Source organism: Boleophthalmus pectinirostris, unplaced genomic scaffold, assembly GCF_026225935.1.
Source record: "Boleophthalmus pectinirostris isolate CB_2022bp ecotype Guang Dong unplaced genomic scaffold, ASM2622593v1 HiC_scaffold_17, whole genome shotgun sequence".
NCBI classification, from domain to species: domain Eukaryota; kingdom Metazoa; phylum Chordata; class Actinopteri; order Gobiiformes; family Gobiidae; genus Boleophthalmus; species Boleophthalmus pectinirostris.
This window is the reverse complement of record NW_026571115.1, coordinates 13,883,751-13,902,512: the sequence shown is the minus strand read 5'-3', so window position 1 is coordinate 13,902,512 and position 18,762 is coordinate 13,883,751. Positions and strand designations below refer to the sequence as shown.

The 18,762-nt window shown below is 38.1% G+C and overlaps 3 protein-coding genes across 6 annotated transcripts; 1 reads left to right on the top strand and 2 right to left on the bottom strand.

Moving 5' to 3' along the window:
• Nucleotides 1-132: 132 nt before the first annotated feature.
• ddx42 (DEAD (Asp-Glu-Ala-Asp) box helicase 42) lies at nucleotides 133-8,001 on the bottom strand. Its single transcript, XM_020931728.2, is given in 19 exon segments — nucleotides 133-1,659; nucleotides 1,999-2,106; nucleotides 2,216-2,326; nucleotides 2,420-2,646; nucleotides 3,323-3,599; nucleotides 4,140-4,237; nucleotides 4,319-4,366; nucleotides 4,450-4,549; nucleotides 4,635-4,763; nucleotides 5,219-5,395; nucleotides 5,499-5,618; nucleotides 5,697-5,714; nucleotides 5,716-5,802; nucleotides 5,885-6,037; nucleotides 6,568-6,604; nucleotides 6,778-6,836; nucleotides 6,920-7,070; nucleotides 7,154-7,371; nucleotides 7,907-8,001. Coding segments are annotated over 18 exon segments (2,700 nt in total). The 5' UTR covers nucleotides 7,366-7,371; nucleotides 7,907-8,001; the 3' UTR covers nucleotides 133-1,071.
• strada (STE20 related adaptor alpha) lies at nucleotides 7,992-15,609 on the top strand. Of its 4 annotated transcripts, XM_055152339.1 has the most exons (13): nucleotides 8,004-8,142; nucleotides 8,467-8,527; nucleotides 8,638-8,695; nucleotides 9,362-9,390; nucleotides 10,440-10,542; nucleotides 11,430-11,551; nucleotides 11,646-11,754; nucleotides 11,838-11,961; nucleotides 12,366-12,537; nucleotides 12,819-12,923; nucleotides 13,332-13,579; nucleotides 13,653-13,695; nucleotides 13,942-15,609. In XM_055152339.1, exons 2-13 carry the CDS (start codon nucleotides 8,516-8,518, stop codon nucleotides 14,092-14,094), a joined length of 1,278 nt encoding a protein of 425 aa, XP_055008314.1. In that variant the 5' UTR covers nucleotides 8,004-8,142; nucleotides 8,467-8,515; the 3' UTR covers nucleotides 14,095-15,609. The 4 variants fall into 4 exon arrangements, with proteins under 4 accessions (XP_020787404.1, XP_055008314.1, XP_020787412.1 ...); XM_055152338.1 differs by lacking the exon at nucleotides 9,362-9,390 and having other exon boundaries at nucleotides 8,061-8,142; XM_020931753.2 differs by lacking the exons at nucleotides 8,638-8,695; nucleotides 9,362-9,390.
• rnf113a (ring finger protein 113A) lies at nucleotides 15,426-18,680 on the bottom strand. The gene is made up of 10 exons (XM_020931770.2): nucleotides 18,527-18,680; nucleotides 17,797-17,876; nucleotides 17,396-17,491; nucleotides 16,737-16,844; nucleotides 16,454-16,563; nucleotides 16,220-16,326; nucleotides 16,057-16,146; nucleotides 15,853-15,946; nucleotides 15,661-15,767; nucleotides 15,426-15,560 (listed from the first exon to the last, which is right to left on the bottom strand). The coding sequence occupies exons 1-10, from the start codon at nucleotides 18,633-18,635 to the stop codon at nucleotides 15,490-15,492; spliced, it is 972 nt and encodes a 323-aa protein (XP_020787429.2). The 5' UTR covers nucleotides 18,636-18,680; the 3' UTR covers nucleotides 15,426-15,489.
• Nucleotides 18,681-18,762: the final 82 nt, after the last annotated feature.

Below are 18,762 nucleotides of genomic sequence, written 5' to 3'. Positions count from 1 at the left end.
TTACAACTAATGGAGAAATTTTGGTAAAAACACTAACTGAAATATAGAAAGTACAAAATGCATTATCATTCAACAACTGAAGTGTGAAATAACTTACTACTGATGTAGATATCAAACCGAAACAAGAAGCCATTGACAAAGAAATGTTTTTAATCAAAACTTCAATGTGTTGATGATACACACATTAAATATATTTTTTTTTGACAAACAACAAAATGATAAACACCAACACTAAATGCCAGCAGAAGGCACTTCACTAAAACTTGAGCACATAAAAGGAAAAAGATACAGGGTTTTCTTGCTGAATGCAGTCCACTGAAATGGAGTTAATTTACATGTGGGAATTATTAGATGATAAGACGCACTAAGGTCCTTAACAAAAATGCAAAGTTAAAACAGACATAATGACATCCTATTTTTTTTTTTTGAGATTTCTATTGCTTAGACCTATTGATTTGTGTTGACAACAGCTTCAGTGGTGTATGTACAGTGACTGCTCTAAACTGTTTATGTTGATCTCTTTGATAAACTTGGGATAGCCCTGGAGTGATGCGTTCAAGTCCACACGTTCAGTCTGTGGCCTCTTTTGATCATCACTGCTCTGTTGACTCAGACCTGCCCATAATTTTGCATGTCTTATTTTCTTATTTTTTTTCCTCTTCCCTGTATAGGTTGCATTCAAAGTAATGTTGTTACATACTCAAGATGGAGAACAGTGTGGAGTTGTTTTTTTTCCATCAGTTAGTTTTGAGAAGACATAACTGAACAGAAAATCAAATAATGCAAATCCTGTTACCGGTATATTTAACTGAAATTTGTTCCTACTTTCTACTTTGCTTCATATTTTGTCTACTGACCAATCCACACATTGGAATTCATTAATATTTTGACAATATTGTAAAATATTTTTTTCTAATCTTCAGGTCTGGTAACTGCAGAGATATTAACTATAATCCATGAAAAGTACTAACATGGAATTCAAACCTGCCCTCCACCTCAATTCAACCATGTAAATGCAACCGATTTTCTTTTTTTCTTTGTTTATTCCTGTTCACAGTTGTACCTCCTGTTTTAGTTATCCCACCTGCTTTTCCTCTTTTTGGGTGGTTCAGGAACAGCAAAACCATCATCCCTGTCTCCATCTCTGTCACTCCTCCTCTCCTCCCTGTCCCTCCTGCTTCCATCTCCATTTCGACTATCACTATGCCGACTATCGCTATGACGGCTGCTGCTACTGCTGCTGTGCCGATCCCGGTCTCCATGGCGGTCCCTATCCCTGTCACTGTCTCCGTAACGATCCCTGCTACTGTAGCGATCGTCACCATGGCCTCTGTCACTGTGGCGATGGTGACTGTCGCTGTGACGTCCCCGGTCGTCTCCATGGCGCCCACGATCGTCCCCATACCTGTCCCGGGAGCTGTCTTTGGGGGGTGGAGGGGGGTAAAAGGGCTGGGGGCTTGGTTGGACACTGGGTTGGATGTTGGGGATGGAGCTAAGTGTGCCAGCGCTGGTGAAGCCAGACATCTTGGGACTGCTGGCGGCCTCTGTTGGCACAGAGCTGAGGCTGCCCGCGCTGGTCCAGCCTGAGGTACTGCTGGACTTTGTGCTGAGTTTTGGAGCATTACCGGTAGCAGCAACAAAGTGACTCTTGTACTGAGCCTAAAAAGGGAAGAAGGAGAAAGCCAAAGAATTACAAATATAGTAGGGCTGAACAATTTGGAGAAAAAGATCTAAATATGATTTTTCTGAAGTATTGTGTTTAGAGATGTAATACTAAGAATATATAGGTCTAAACTTCAGGTTTAACAAGATTTTTCTATAAAAAGACAGGGTATTTTGTTCTTTGCAGAAGGCATTCTACCATCTCAATAACTGCAGCCATTGCCAACTCAAATTGCCAATTTTGTTCTGATTGTGATTTATTGTGGAGCATGAATATATAGTTTTGATAGACAAAAGACTTGTGTTTTTTTTTAGTTTTTTTTTTTTAGTGCATACCTGGAAAGCCTGTTTCATCGCAGCTATCCGATCTCCCATAGCTCCTGTAGTTGGTTTGCTGTAGCCTTCATAACTACTAGACATGACACTGCTGCTGCTTCCACCACCCTGAAAATAACATAAAAATATAAATATATTTTTCCGTCTGCACTCAGTTTCAGTAAGATTCTATAAATAAATTAAGAAAATATGTGTGTGAATTTGTAGACAAACTTACTGAACTCTCAGCTCCTAGGCCTGGTCTTTCTTTGTAACCAAGACCACCTCCACCAATGTTCAACTTCTTCCCTTTCCCACCCTTAAATCTGGATTTTCTGAACCAGGGATTCTGAAACAAAAAAAAAACAAAAAAAAGGGGATAAAACCAGCAATTATGCAAACGTTTACAATTTGATGTCACTGACTATTTTTACACTCTTACCTGCATGGCTAAATCCATCAACTCCTTGGAGACAGCCTGATTGGCTCCCTCCAGATTTCGTACCAGGTCACCAGCAAATGAAGTGTCCTTGCTGGTGAGAAGAGTGTAAGCCACGCCCTTCTCTCCTGCACGACCCGTTCGACCAATCCTGTGTGTGTGTGTATCAATGTCCCGGGCCACGTCATAGTTCACCACAGTCCGAATAGAGGGGATGTCCAGACCACGAGCTAAGCACAAGAAAGATAAATAATGGTTAATACATGATCATATTATTATAGACTGATCAGGCAAACCTATAATATGTCTACTTTCTGCTGCTGAAGTGGTGAAGTCAGTGTAAAAGTATGAGTATGTAGGAGATGCTTTTGTCTTAATGGTTGATTTGTTTAAAAGGCAGCATAAAAAGGAGATAATGGATTGAAAAGTGCAATATTCTGAACCAGCAATGGTTAATACATGTAGGATATGAGGGCTAGCCTGTGTGACAGATCCAACAACCAGTTCTGAAAGAAGATTTATTGTCAATTTTAAACTCATACCATGTGGTAATTTGAGGAGTAATCATAATTGTTAATGTCAATCATAATTCTACTTTGAAAATACAGACTCAAAACAGTTTTGTTTACATGTAAATATGAAGGTTTTTATTCTACACTCTTCTCTTTTAATGTTCATTTTATGACAATTACTTGTGTTTTGATTTGTTTGTGCTGTGATTTTAATGTCTTTCTTATTCTATAGAACTGTTGCTACTGCTGCTGCCATTTATATTTTATTCTATATTTTTACAAATCTCATAATTTTGGCATTTGAGTAAGTAAAATGTGCTATACCAATAATAATGGATTGGTCATGCCTAAAACTTATGTACAAAAATATTACTGTTTATCTCTGTGTACTCACCTGCTACATCAGTGGCTACCAGAATAGGCAGATTCTTCTTCTTAAAATCAGAAATGACCTTGTTCCTCTCGCTCTGGTCCATGTCACCGTGAAGTAGGCCCAGACTGTAGCCCTCCTGGGTAAGATTTGTGGCCAGTTCTTCAGAGTTCGCTTTCTTTGTGACAAAAATGAGGACTGAGCCCGAGGACGTGAACTCAACCAGCCTCCGTGTCAGCCAGGTCCACTTATCAGAAGGAGTGTGCAACATCTCCACCATTTGAGTAACATCCTCATTAGCCTAAAAACAGAAGAAATATGGGTAAGGATATCAAAATAGATATCTTGAAAATATGCTAAATTAGAAAATCAGTGATCATCTAAAAATATAGTGTAAAAAGCTGCAAAAAGAGTTGATTAAATAACGAACAAACACTTGAGGTGTTAATTTCCAAATAAGGACATGAGGTGATGTTTGTGTTATTTGGTGGTTCATTTCACAGTCTGTTCACTTGTTGTGTCTTGAACCTCAACAAAGACATTTATGGGCAATTTTAAACTGTTGCAAAAATTTTACTTATTGATTATTGTTATCTAAATATAATAGTTTGTTAGAATCACCTACATATAGGGAAAGCATCTATGCTGCGTGTTATTTTAATAAAGTACTTAATATAAGCTTATGCTTCAGGCTAAAACTTTTCAGTCTTCTTGCATTTTAAATATTAAAGTTTATGAAATAATGTCAGAAAGAATATATCCTGTGACCAAAATAAACTAAATTAAACAAGACTTGTTTTTTCAAGTGTGTTAGGAGAATAAACCTGTATTAAAATCATACCTCTCCAATGTCTCCCTGCACAACGCGAATTGGATCTACCAGGATGTCTCTGGCCAGTCTCTCGATCTTCTTCCGAAAAGTAGCACTGAACAGAAGGGCTGTGAAAGACAAAAACAAAAATAGTATTTAGCATCACTGCACTTAAAATAGACTTTTCACAGAGAATGAAAAACTCTTACTTTGTCTGTCTGGACGCACATGGCTGGCAATAGATCTAACCTGGTATTCTAAAAATAATAAGGCACAAATGTTTATTAAAGGGTTAAACACTTTATTTTGGGTGTTAATTATTATTCAAGTAATAACTTACCAAAGCCCATATCAAACATGCGATCAGCCTCATCAAATACCAGATATGTGACCCTCTGTAGAGACGTGGCCTTCTTTTTAACATGGTCGATGAGACGACCCTATTGAGCATGAATATATACATACAGTAGTTATCAACAGCCAAGTTAAATACAAGTTAAACAAATTAGGCCAGTACTTTCTTACCGGAGTGCATACAACTATTTCTGCTCCTTCCTGCAGAGCCTTGGACTGCTCCCACATGCTTCCGCCTCCATAAACTGCCACTGATCGTAATGAGTAGGCTTTCCCAAAACGTTTACACTCTGCGTGAATCTAAGGAAAAGCTTTAATTAGATAATATTTTTCATTTTCTATTTTCATGCTCTGAGGACAAGAAAACACTTCCATTTGGCCTGTTTGTAATTACTACATGAACTCAAAATTATTGTTGAATGTTAATATTAAGTAACTTTTTTTTAAATTGTATTTAGCTTCTTCCTTTTTGAACTCTAAAATGTGAGATTCATAGACTGAATAATAAATGTGGCAGTTATATAAACACAACAAAGTACTAGAGTGTACAAAAGTTTGCATTACTTATTTATAGCAGCTCGTTTTATTTAGGAAATGGTTCATTTAGAAAAGTTTACAGCAATTACCATTCCTTAGGCTTATTATACCAAAGACATACAGTGGCCTTTCTTTTTCTGTTTTTTTTTTTTTTTTTGCTTCTGACACATTTCAAAATGTGTTATCTTGACAGGCCTACTTCCCATAGTCTAAATTACCTGCTGACAAAGCTCTCTTGTTGGGCAGACGATGACTGCAATGGGACCCTCGCCAGGCTCTAGCTCCTTCTGGTCCATAATATGAACCAACATCGGCCAAATGAAGGCTGCTGTTTTTCCACTGCCAGTTTTTGCAATACCAATCATGTCACGGCCAGACAATGCAATGGGTACGCCCTTGATAAATAACAAAAGTGAGAGAAAGGAAACCATTGTTCAATTCTTCAATCAATATATTTCAAACCGTTGCAATTATTTTTTCAACAAACACTTTTTATACCTGGCACTGAATTGGCGTTGGTTGTGTGTATTCAGATTTACGAATTTGGTGCATCAGCTGTTCATCAAAGCTAAAATGGGCAAAGCTAGTGCACGGCTTTGGAGGGGCTGCTCCAGAAACCTGAATCAACAAAAAGGTGTTATTCAAAGAAAAAACATTATGTGAATACAACCATCTTTGAAAATTCTGTTTACTTACCCTCAAATTCAGTTTTTGTCCTGAGCTCTATAACCTGCATTCCAGTCAGGGTACTAAGCTCCTCATGTTCTTGATAAAAGTTTTTCTCAAACGGAGGATAATCGATCTGTTTATGAAAATGTATGTCAATAAAACACATTCACATGTCCAATAGTTACTCTCATCTTTATTTAGTTCATTAGCTGTACCTCTGAGTGGTCAATGGGTGGAAGAGGCATGATGATTTTCTTAGTGGTAGAGGGAATTGGGTTTCCATCACTGTCATAGTCAATATTTTCCTCCTCTTCCTCCTGTGTTAGCCCTGCGGTTGGATTCTCTGCCATGTAACGGAAATAAGCTTCCTGCAGAGAGCAAAGTCAATTGTGTTACAGCAGATCCAATCATATTAACAAATGCTTCCAAAAATAAAAACATTTAAAACATCAGCTGTAAAGGTCAATCTTGAAACAACTGACCAAAAACTCAACATACTCTTTCAAGCTGGAGTACCTGTCTTCTAAAAGAGTAAAGTTTTGCAGTCTGTATCATAATTATAAAAAGAGTCCAATTTATTGCAATGTTATAGGATGTGACAAGGCTTAGCTAAGATGGTCCTCTGTGTTTTACCATCAGAAAATGCACTAATGTGGATACTAAGGATGAGCCAGGAACAACTTAAAATAGGATGTACCTACTTCCACCATTCATTGTGTGAAACTTAGGTACTCCAACTTTATTACACAGAGCATATTGTCTTATGGATTATTGGATATACAATACAGATTGATGGCAATGCAACCTGCAGAAATAACATGGAAAGAATACATGATATGAAGACATCCCTGGCCAGCAATAATACTTCAAGGCTATGGACTGTGGAGATTTCACTCACTTGTTCATCCTCCTCTTCAATGTCATCACGAATACCCCTGAAAAGAGAAGCGGAGAAAAAAAACTTCCCTGCGGCTTGTTCACACACCCACATCACCCCCCTTATCCCGATAAAAAGCCATTCACTTACCTGATATGGTAAAATACAGGATAAAAGTAAGGCACACAACCTATTTTAATTTAATAAACTAATGTGCAAAAGATGTCTTACTTGTCAGGGTTCTCTTTCTCCTTTTCCTCCAGTTTCTTCATATCTCTTGCAGCTTGGCTCTAAGCAAACAAAACAGCATAAATTATCAATGAGCACATATCAAATACATTTTAAGTTTATAAGTATATTTCTCTCTTATCACCTCAACTTCTGCCATAAATGCATCCAAAGGGTCATCTTCGCTGTCTGAACCCCCACCAGACTTCATCTGTTGGCGTGTGGGAGAGTTCTCTGCTGGGATATAGGGCAGATCCACATTGTTGCCGGCCTCCTCTTCATCATCTTCAAAATAGCTTTTAAATAACAATTATCATGATGAGTAACCAATTTATGTTCAGACGTCATTTCAGATTAAGATTAATAAACTGGTACTTACGCATTTTCCTCATCAAAGTTGGCTCGTTTAGTTCCTATTTTGTAGAAGGATGGCATCTGCTGGTTTTTGCCATATCCTCCACCAGATCCTGAACCCCCAAATGATGTGTGAGATTTGTGTGGAAGTTGAGGTTCGTCTTTTTTACCTCCAAGGACAAATCCTCCAAACCCAAACCCTCGCTTGACACCTTGGCCGCCCTTGTTCCAGTTCATTGTGCTCTAAAAGAACCAAGATGAGGAAATTTATGCACGTGTCACATACACAGTATAAATATATACATTAAAATAGAGTAACTCGTTAGCCATTACACCCCAAACAACAACGTACTGTACATTACAATCACAATTGCATGTGGGTCCTGTAGTGTAACTCACACAGGTGCAAGTGTGACATATAATAATATATTTGCACATATAAACAGCAGCCTATACAACAATCGCATTTAATTTTTAGCAGCGTCTTAAGGCATATCTGAACTAAACATTAATTCGTTGATAACGCTGTAATGCAGAGTAACTATACTATATAACACTTTCGATAGGATTATTTGACTAGCATTATTATAGTTATACATGTCGATCATTATAGCTTTAGCATTAGCTACAAGGCCGTAAACGAGACTCGGGTGAAGCTGTAGAATCGACATATTGCGAATAACTAGCTGTTTGGTTGTGACTGGAGCAGTGCCAGTGCCTATGCCGTTGATACAGAATCCATCTTTACTTGTGATTTAAGTGAATATTGAACAAAAACCTTTTTCTGGCGGCGGCGGTCTCTGTATTTTCTGAGATGATGGTCGTCCACGTCATCAAAACGCGCCAAAAATGTGTGGGCTTGTCGTTAATTTTCCGCGACGCAAATGTAGCTGTGCTTTTTTCCTAACGAAAGATGTCAACAAAACACTCCACTGAGAAAGATGTTTTCATCAAGTAAATTCCCTGAATATGCTATTCTGTTTGGCTTGCTGTTATAATCACAAAAGAGAAAAGGTAGGGGACTTCACCGTGAACCGCTGTGATCTTTATTGTCATCATAGGACTTGGCTAACGGTATTGCACGTTAGCGAACCATTAGCGAAGGCTTAGCAGCAGCTAAATGTCAGTAATTCAATGAAATCAGCATTTATCTGCAGCTCTTATGCATATATACATGTACCAAATCTCTGTGAAAGTTGGAGGGAATTGCTTGCATTTAACGCTAGGCACTTTTAGGAATCTCCATCATTGTGTCTTAGTTTTCTTTAATCTCAGAGAGATTATTCATGGGAATGATTTTTATAATGGTGTCATCGTGTTTCTTTTTCATGAATATAGTCATCTCGTGGGTTTCAACGTTATAAAGTTTCAAATACAAGAGGACTCAATGTCGTTTCTTGTAAGTTATTTTCATTGAGTTTTGTGTGCACTTTTTGTTCTGTTGCTTATGCCCGTTTTCTTCTCTTTTTCTTTTCTCTTCCATTCCTCTGATTGCTCTTTTTCTGTCAGCGCTGGGTTACTGAGAAATTGAGTGTGGAGAGCCTGTGGGATTTGGAGTTTTTTGGAGGTGAGAACCCAAAGCAAAAATCAGGCTGTAATAATTTAAAAAAAATCACTATTAAAGTAATTTACATTACTAGTGTTTTTGTCATTGCTTTAATTTGCTTTCATTAAAGTATCAAATCTATTTTCTGAACAAGGTTCATGCATTTGCCGCAGCGACATGCTTCTGCTATGAGCCTTTATGAGCTTGTTTTGAAAATGTTTGTGGGATTTTTTGGGTGGGGTGTTTTAAGTACAAATAGATGATTCTTGATGCAACTATTTTTTGTATCTCAGTGATAAAATAAAACATGTTGTTTTTTTATGCCTGAAATTATATTTTTCTTTCTAAAACCATTGTATTTCCAAGTACATTTTTTATTAAACATTCCTCCATATTTTAAATGGCTGTTCACAATCCTGCATGCCTGCTTTTTTGCATTTCATTCATATCTGAAGAACAACCAGCAGCTCTGAGCCAGATTTTACTTGCTTTTTATTTAGCATTTTTTGTTGTTTTCAGTCATGGTTGGAGTTCACCAAAATTCTGTATAAAAGCTTATTTTACTTATTATCATTTATTGTTGACCCACTCTGGCCTGTGGCGGCCATGCCCTGAGCTGCTACAAACACAGACCCTCTTCTCTTTTGTTCATGTCTTTATGTCATTGACATCGTTTCTCTGCCCCAGAGCAAGCTCAGGGACTCTCTCACAGGAAAGTAAGTGTGGTACTCCTGTCACTGCATCTCCATGTCCAACCTGCCTTTGTGTGTGTGCGTGCGAGCATGTGTGTGCACACAGACCAGTGTCACTCAAGGCTCTGCACTAAATGCATGCATGAGCAATCATTCCATGACACTGACCCGTTCAGAAAGCCACCCCACCTCACTACCAGCGCACCGGGACAGAGTACAGTCAGTGCATTGAATAAATTATAGAGTGATTGTAATCTCTGAGCTCATTTTTAGCTGTCTTTTGAATAATAGTTTCAATGTTTTAAGCTGTTGTAACAACACACTTTTGTACACATTGTAGCCTGCTTTACTAGCTGTGCAGTTAAAATCTTGCTTTGTTTAACAGGGTTTGATGTTGTTCTCCCACTCAACCTTCTCTTAGATGTTTGGTGTTGTTTTATGTGGGTTTGGTGACAGCTGCTGTTCAGTCGACAGTATGACTGGTTTCCTGTGTCTCTGTGAATCTCTGCAGGCTGATGGATGCAGATGGATAAACTGCCATGTGTCAGCTTTAGCAATGCATGGCCATTCTTTTCTGTATCTGATCAAAATGGCAGCCCACAAGCCATTTGATTGGATCTAAGAAATGATAACTGCCAGAGCATGAATAGACTTATTGTTACATTTTGCCCAGTTTGTGCAAAAAAATGTAAATAACTTGATCTTACTGAGGTCATCTGAGGCTTTTGCTCTCATTCACTTCCTGCCCACAGTCACCATGGAAACAGATCAGCTAGTCATGTGACATGCTTTATTTTGTATTCACTGCCAATTAGTCGCCATTTCCATCATTTAGACTCAGGAGTCCTCACTGTAAACAATATTAATACAACACTGTTATTAAATATATAAACATGCTATTCAGTTGATACATTTACAAAGAGTACAGTAGAGTTCTGATTTGATCACAAAAACAAATTGATTGCCATTGCCAATGGAAACAAAAGTAATTCAGAGTAACTGAAGTATTAATTTCTAGAACTACTACAGTAATTTGCCAGTCCATTCATATTGCTGGTGTGTGTCTGTCTTAGGCCGATGAGGACAGTGCGGAGAGTCTGACCTCGCTGCCGCGCCGGGACACCATGGGCAGCTTTCTCCCCGACAGTAGCGCCTACGAGCCCCTCACTGTCATCGGTAACACCCCCACCTGCACCTGACTACACATAAGGAACATGGGGCTGCTTTAGCATAAACAATAAACTGCAGTTATCATCTATATATAGTGTCTACAGTCAGGAATATAATAAAAGAACAAGAAAGCCAATGTGTAATGTGGTTTAGATTTGAACAGTTAAGAAGAAAGGAAAATGATAAGCAAACATATACTCTGTACTGGTGCAAGTATTTAAATGATACCTGATTGATTCTTTGTTCATCATTTATACTACATTAATCATAATCTCTGTATCCATTAAGCAGCTTGTTTAAAAAAAAAAAATAAATGTAATGCCACCAGGCATCAAAATGTCTTAAAACATATCACAACCAACATAACTTAATTAGACACCATTGGTTGTTTGAAGGTCCTATATCACTCAGCATTGACTCTTGTGTTTAAGTCATGTTGGAATGTTGTTACCTCCTCAAAAATATACCTGGAGTTGTTTTTTCACACATGTCTGAGTAACACTTTTATTATTATGTCTACATCTCAAAAGCTCAAAATGTTCTGTTCCACCTTGTGATGTTATGCAGAGGTTCTCCAGCAGCTATCTTTTATCTTTAGTTCAATGGAGATTGGCAACTTCAGGGCCAAAATCATCCAAATGATTCTAGTGAAGGTATATGGAGTTTAAAAGCACAGTGGAGTACTTCCTGTATAACCACATGACATCATCAGTCAGAATTAGGGCGTTTTAGGTTTGAGAAAAGTACTAGCCTAAATATGCAGGATTTGATTGTTAAACATGTGTGGATGAAACAAAACACAACTCCAGGTAGATTTTTGATAAGGAAACATTATAATATAGATCAGAAAATACTGTAATATGGGCACTTTAAATAGATGTTTTGGGTTAAAGGTCACGGTCTGGATCAGCTGATGACAGTAAACTTAGCTCGGTACAGACCCACAGGGGAACATGTGGCCATACGACGCATTGACCTGGAGTCCTGCACTAATGACATGGTCACATACCTGCAGGTTTGTATCGACTCCATTTCTCCCCTGAGAAATCAATACAGAACTGAGCATTGTTGTGTGGTATTTCTAAAAATATACCTTTTCTCTACCACAGGGTGAACTGCATGTGTCCAAGTTGTTCCACCATCCCAGTATTCTCCCTTATAAGAGTATTTTTATAGCTGAAAATGAGCTGTGGGTCATCACACCCTTCATGGCTTATGGTAAAAAAAACATTTGAATAATCTGCCTTAATAACTTGTAATAAATACTATATTTGTATTTACTTCAGTGTAATTACTTTCAGGCTCAGCAAGAGACCTCATCTGCTCCCACTTTACTGATGGTATGGGGGAGCTGACTATTGCATATATTTTATTGGGGATGCTTAAAGCTCTAGAGTACATCCACCACATGGGATATGTTCATAGGTGAGCGCACACTGTCCCTTCTGTTATCAGTAACAAGCTGTCACAATAATTACTTCATCAGGTTAATATTTTAGGTTTTTATGTAGCTTTTATGTTCTCTAAAGGAGAAGTACCACTTGTGTTTTGTTGTAGAGGGTGAAATCATGAACAGTGTGACTGGGCCTCATTAGTACTAACAAATTGGTTTAAAGCTTGCTATTTCTTGCAACTTAAGTTTCATTTATTTACAATTCAGAAAATGGTTTACTGAAATTATAAGGCTGTGGGTTTTGTTTGTGATGATGTGGTCTCCAATAATATTGTGTATTCCAGTAGCTTATAGCTCATAGTTCAAAATGTGTTCTTGTAACTTGCCCGGTTACTGATGCTTTGACAGTTGTTGATTCACACTGTTGCTTGTGTAGGAGTGTGAAGGCCAGCCATGTGCTGATCTCAGCAGATGGGCAGGTCTGTATGTCTGGCCTGCGCAGTATTTTCAGTCTGATACGTCATGGACAAAGGGTCAGGGTGGTCCACGACTTCCCCCAGTACAGCATCAAAGTCCTGCCCTGGCTCTCCCCCGAAGTGCTACAGCAGGTATGTTTAGACACAGCATTTCTTTTTATAGGTCATAATTACAGATGGAAGGCAGAGGTCATTATAACTCTATGGGTGATTCACCGTTACTGAAAGAAATAACTAAACATTAAATCTACATATTTTTACCTGAATCATTATTTGTCAGAAATTGGGTCCAGAACACAGAAGCCAAATGTCTTTTTAACCGACAATGACACCACTGTAACTGAAAAATGCCCCCATCAAGTTGTTGTGAGAAGATGATTAATCTTAGTTCATTTGTGTTTATTTTATTACAGAACCTTGAGGGCTATGACTCCCGGTCAGACATTTACAGCCTGGGTATCACAGCATGTGAACTAGCCAATGGACATGTTCCCTTTAAAGACATGCCTCCCACACAGGTACGAAACACTGTAGTTACAAAACTAAATGATAACCTTGAGGTGCCCTATGTAACTGTTGTTGTGGTGGCGAAGCTTGTTTGGAATGTTCCACAGTATGGCATAAACCTATTAGTCACCACAAGAAGGTATCCAAGGCAACCATCTTACTGATCTGTATAAAGGCAACCCGCTCATAGTAAGAAGAATGCAATAGAAAGAGAAAAACACTATTTAATAAAAAAAGACATTTAATTCCATACTGTAGAACATTCCAGGCAAATCAATAACATCTCAACAGAAATGTTTTACAGTTCAATAGATGGATAGATGAATAGATGGAAGGATGGATATTTTATTATCATGAAGGAAATTCATGAAATGTAATCTATACTATTTACTGAACTATTAACTTTTTATGACTTGTAGATGTTATTAGAAAAGCTGAATGGTACAGTGCCCTGTTTGTTGGACACCACTACGATCCCACCTGAGGAGCTCTCCATGAAGCCTTCGCGCTCAGGGGCTGACTCTGGCATCTGTGAGGGTCCTGGAGCTGGACGCCACTCAAACGGAGACCATGCTTCCACCTCAGCAGGGCACCCCTACAACCGCACCTTCTCCCCTCACTTCCACTCTTTTGTGGAGATGTGTTTACAGCGTGACCCAGAGAAAAGGTTAGACACTGAGGTCACTTACACAGGGGAAAAGAAATGTATAATTATGACGATGTTTTATTTCTTCCCACAGGCCATCTGCCACCACTCTGTTAGGACATCCTTTCTTCAAACAGGTTGGTGCAAGTATGTCTCTACTGGGGATCATGGGAAACAAGTAGCGCTCTGCATATACGAAATGCATAAGAGCACATGTATTTTCATGACACAACCCCAACAAACATTGCTTAGTCCTTTATTTTTCCCTTAAGAGTTAAAAGTAATAATTTATTTGGAGCATGTATTCTGAATGTCTAAGCATGTTTTCACACAAACTCTTAACTAAATGCTGCTTCATGTTTAAATAATTTCTTTTCTCTCAGATCAAGCGGCGTCCCTCGGAGGCCCTCCCAGAGCTCCTGCGCCCCGTGACGCCCATCACCAGTTATGAGCTCCAGACACAGGACTCTCCCTCGGCTCTGGCTAGTCTGGAGTCTGGCCTCAGTCACTTGGACGTGGACGACTGGGATTTCTGACAAAGGACGTTATAGTGGGACCTCACCCATAGGTTACTCATGAACACTTGAAAAGCTGAAATCTTGTTTTGTAACAGTTTTGTTGTAAATAGTACAAATGTAAAGGAGTTGCTGTTTGACGAGTTAAAGCCAGCAGCCAGGTTGCCTCTTGTCTCTTGCACGGCGCTTTTGCTCTATATGCACAGGACTTGCACTGATGGCCTCTGCCCTGTCCCCTGGCGTACCCCTGTTCAGATTGTATTCACTTGAGCCCGCGTAACCAAAAACAGCAGGATCAATCCAGGTTTCTGTCCCAAACTGACCAGTGGGATGCTGCTACTGCAAACTGTTACCTCTTGTCTAGACGGTCAGATCACGAAGGGTTTATACTGGCCCCTGCTGCAGAGGACACGGGTAGCTTTCTGCTTTCTGCAGCTTGTCCAGAGGGAAAATGGCTTCAAATACATGTAGACATCTTTCTTAGACTATGTTACAGTAACTCCACCATTGGCTTTGGTATTCACTGTTATTGAAAAAGATGAAGTTATTTAGCCAATTACTGGTTCTTAAACATTTCCCTCACACCTTCTGTACTAAATGGACCTCACTAACACAAACTCTACTGTCTCTGTCAAGATATGTAGTGACTTGTATTAATAATGGCAATGTATAAACAGCTGATAAACCAGGTGAAAGCTTCAATAACTAGAGCTTAAAGGTGCACTATGTAACTTTTCTGATGATGGTTCTGCCACCTGCTGGTCTTGGTGGAGATGTTACTTACTGCTTTGCTTGGAATGTACACAGCTTGGCATTGAACTCATGCATTTATTCAATTACAGGTGTTTGTTGTCAAAAATACCTTGAAAAACATGTGAGCGGAGACACCTCCACAGATCTGACCTGTAACTCGACCTGGTAGTCAGCTACTTGTCTCCATGGAATTAGATAAGTTTAATGCCAAATTGTGAAACATTTCAGGCAAAGGAAACATACGAGTGGAAGGCCTCCCTTAGAAACAGTTTTTAACTAAAGCTTTTAACTAGAACAAAATAGTCTGGATTTATCCCAGATCTAAATTCAGACAGGACTTCAGAATTTAGATAATGAATTTTAAATAGTACTGTACTATCAGTGCACCAGTTGACCAGTGGTAGTTGGACCACAGTTTAAACACCACAGTGGATAGTTTTTCCTTGGACATAAATCTGGGCTTGATGTTCCTTTATTGTGAATGTTCTATTGGTGCTTGTTTTGTCTGGCTGCATGTAATGTGAGAGCAAAGCAGTGTGTGGCAAATGTTACGTTTATGTAATAAATATTGTTAACTTGAAAGTGCGACACAAACATGGTTAAGTATCTAAAAAATATGTTTATTTAAAGTTTACACAGACACAAACAAAACGCGGAGGTCGTCTAATCTTCCTCTTCTGATGGAGGTTGTTCGGCTAACGCTGCATTGTGTTTTTCCATCTTAGCCATCAACTCTGAAATAAAGGGAAAACGAATTTGAGTTTCAAGTTATTCTAAAAAATATGACCGTATTACTGTGTTTTGTTTTGGGGTTTTTTTTTTTTTTTTTTTGACCTTTTGCTGGGTTGAAGACTCCATTGGTCTGAGTATTACACACGTAGCAGCGCTTGGATTTGCGGTAATGTTGAAGAGCGCAAGCTTCACAAAAATAGTGTTTGCATCTAGAAAATTCATAATAAAAACATTAAAATAATACAAGACAAAGAATAAAATAACTATATAAGTTAAAACAAAAAATAAACATACTTTGTGACAATGGGTTTCTTGAAAGATTCTCTGCAGATGAAGCATTTAAATGGCATATCTTCTTCGTCACTGCTCACCTCATAATTTTCCTCCTCTGTAATTTAAAGAACATAGGATGGTGAAATAATAGTTAAGTATTTTTATAATTTCAAACAAAGCAGTGCGAAATGACACTATGGGCAAACTTAAATGACTTTAACTCACCATTAGCCCCATATCTGCCCTCTTCCAGTTCCCTCTCAATTTGCCAGCCGTGTTTGTAGTCTGACCGATCGTGAAGGAACTTACAGCTGTCTGATGAAGCAAAGACAATATATTAATAATAATTAGGAGTTTTATTTAATTTTGATGTTTTTTTTGTACACACCTCCAAAACCACAGAAGCCAGTCTCTTTGTAGTCCTTGCAAATGTCTGGCTGGTAATCCCACCTAACTGTTGCTCTTAAATGTTCAGGAGCACGAATTGGCCCTTTTCTGTAAGAATAATTAATCTGTAAAGCTCATTTGTATACACAAAGAAATTCAAGGTGTTTTACAGAACTACCGGAGTGTGTTAAATGACAATACACACTGCTTCTACTGATAAAAAACAGGTACTCACCTGACCATTCCAGAGGATGCATTGCCCATGGTTGTGTCTTTTGGTTTAATGAATTTCTGATAATTGTTCATTCCACGGTAAATTTTATCGTCCTCTTTGCCAGATATCTCCTGTTGAGATGAAAATACTATACTAATATTTTTCAAATTTGAAAATAATCTTAAATTACTACCATCTGAAAGTTAACAATTGTAAATTACTGCCCTTTGCATAATTTAAGCTTAAAATCATCTTAACACATTCAGCTTTACATTATTATTTAAGAAAACTGCCATCTTCTCACCTCTTGAATTTTCTGGCTCCTCTCAAAAATAGCTTGCGCATCTTTATCTCTCTCCGTGTCCAGTTGATATGTGGCTGTAGCTCCCATGTCCTCGGGTCCTTCTGGTTTCTTTAAAAAATATAAGACTGAATCAATACAAAAGAATAACCTCAAGACATAGGGCTAACATATTAACAGGAGTTTGTGTAGATATATATTACAGGTGCACTATGTAACTTTTCTGGATTTACTTATTTTAATTTAATTGTTTAGATACACAAACATAGATTAACAATTCAGTAATATGATGCAGGTATCACAGTGTTTACATCCAAGGCTAATTCGCAACACCAGTCCCCAGAAGGGCTTTTGAAACGGTTCACTTAGAAACAGTGGGATTATTGGTAGAAAAAACAATAAATACAGTGAATGTATCAAGAGAATCAAATATTAAAATACCACAAACATCGAAATTCAGACACTTACATTTCATTTCACTCATCTTCCTCCCTTATGGATGAGCATAAAGATTGTGTCTATGGAAATCATTGCTTTGCCTGGAATGGTATGATCATAAATGCAAGACAATGCTATCATGTGGACCATTCTAGACAAAGCTATGTAATCCCAAGACAAGCATAAAAGTATTATTACAGGAACAGTAAATAGTCAATACTCACTGCTGATCGTGAGGACTTATAAGCGACTGTGACTTTTCCTTCTTTCTCCTCATCACTGTCACTGGACATTGCAATTTTCTTCTCAGTTTTTTTAGTCTAGACAAATAAGATAGAGAGAGAGACTGTATTGATCCTGAGGGAAATTCAAGTTTTACTGCAGTAATCTGTTGCAGTTGATATATACTGCACATCTCAGTCCCCTTTGTGTCTCAGTCAAAGGTTTTAGTGCAGTTTAACAGAAGGACTGGTCAGGTAGGGTCACCAGATCCTGTGGAAGAACCAAAAGTGTCCCTTCTCTGTGTCCTGCAGCATCACAGCAGCACTCCATGGACACGGGAAAATTATATTATGTCAATACTAAATACATTTAAATTACTTAAAGAGCAGTTTTTACAGCTTACCTTTTGAATCATGGGGTTGGCTTTGCCCTCCTTTCTGTCTCTCCTGACCACTGCACTCTCCTCTTCATCGCTACTGCCCTCTAAACACACAATATATATAATGTAATTTAATAATAATGTAATAATAATGACTTCAGTTAGACTTGATAGTGATATTAATTTGTATTGTGCTAATGCCAAAAATACACAAATTATTACTTTCAAACTGGCACTGAACTCACCACTAGAAGAAGATAGAAATCAGTGGCTATGTTTACATGCACAACAAAATCTGATTATTAACTGATTTCAAGATCTAAATGACAGGACATGACAAGGCAAACCTGATTTAAGTAATGAGAGGGAGCATGATCGGAACGAAATACGAAGATTTTGTTTGTCATTTCAATGTCATTTAATAAGGTCATTTTAATAATCCTATAACTTAAAAAATTAAAATAAAAAATCCGATTATTATTTTGAGTGTGCACGTAACCGCTGCCACTGACACAATAACATACAGCTTCACTATGTGTTTACAATAATTAGACTTAGATCTTCACATGTTATGGCTAAAATACTAAATATATGATAAATATTTGCAAACTTATATATTATACAGGCCTTTTTTGGATAAGTGTACATAGCTGGGGAACGAGTACTCAACGCAGCAGAAATGATGCATGATGAAAACCTGTACTCACTGCGCTAAGAACCAGAACTGCACGTAAAAGGTAAATTATTTGTATACCTTCCTTTTCACTGTCGCTCGCCTTTCTCTTTCGCCCGGAGAACTTCTTGGTGGATTTTTTGAACAAAAAAGTGCATGAACCTGCTTTAGGCTCCTCAGACTCCGCCATCTTTGTTTAGGATGAAAACAATCGAGACAGCAACAGCACCCTCTAGCGTTTTGGAGCTAAATACTAATACAATAAAATACTTGATACAAACCTTTCATTTTATGCCTGCATACGGTTTATTGTTTAT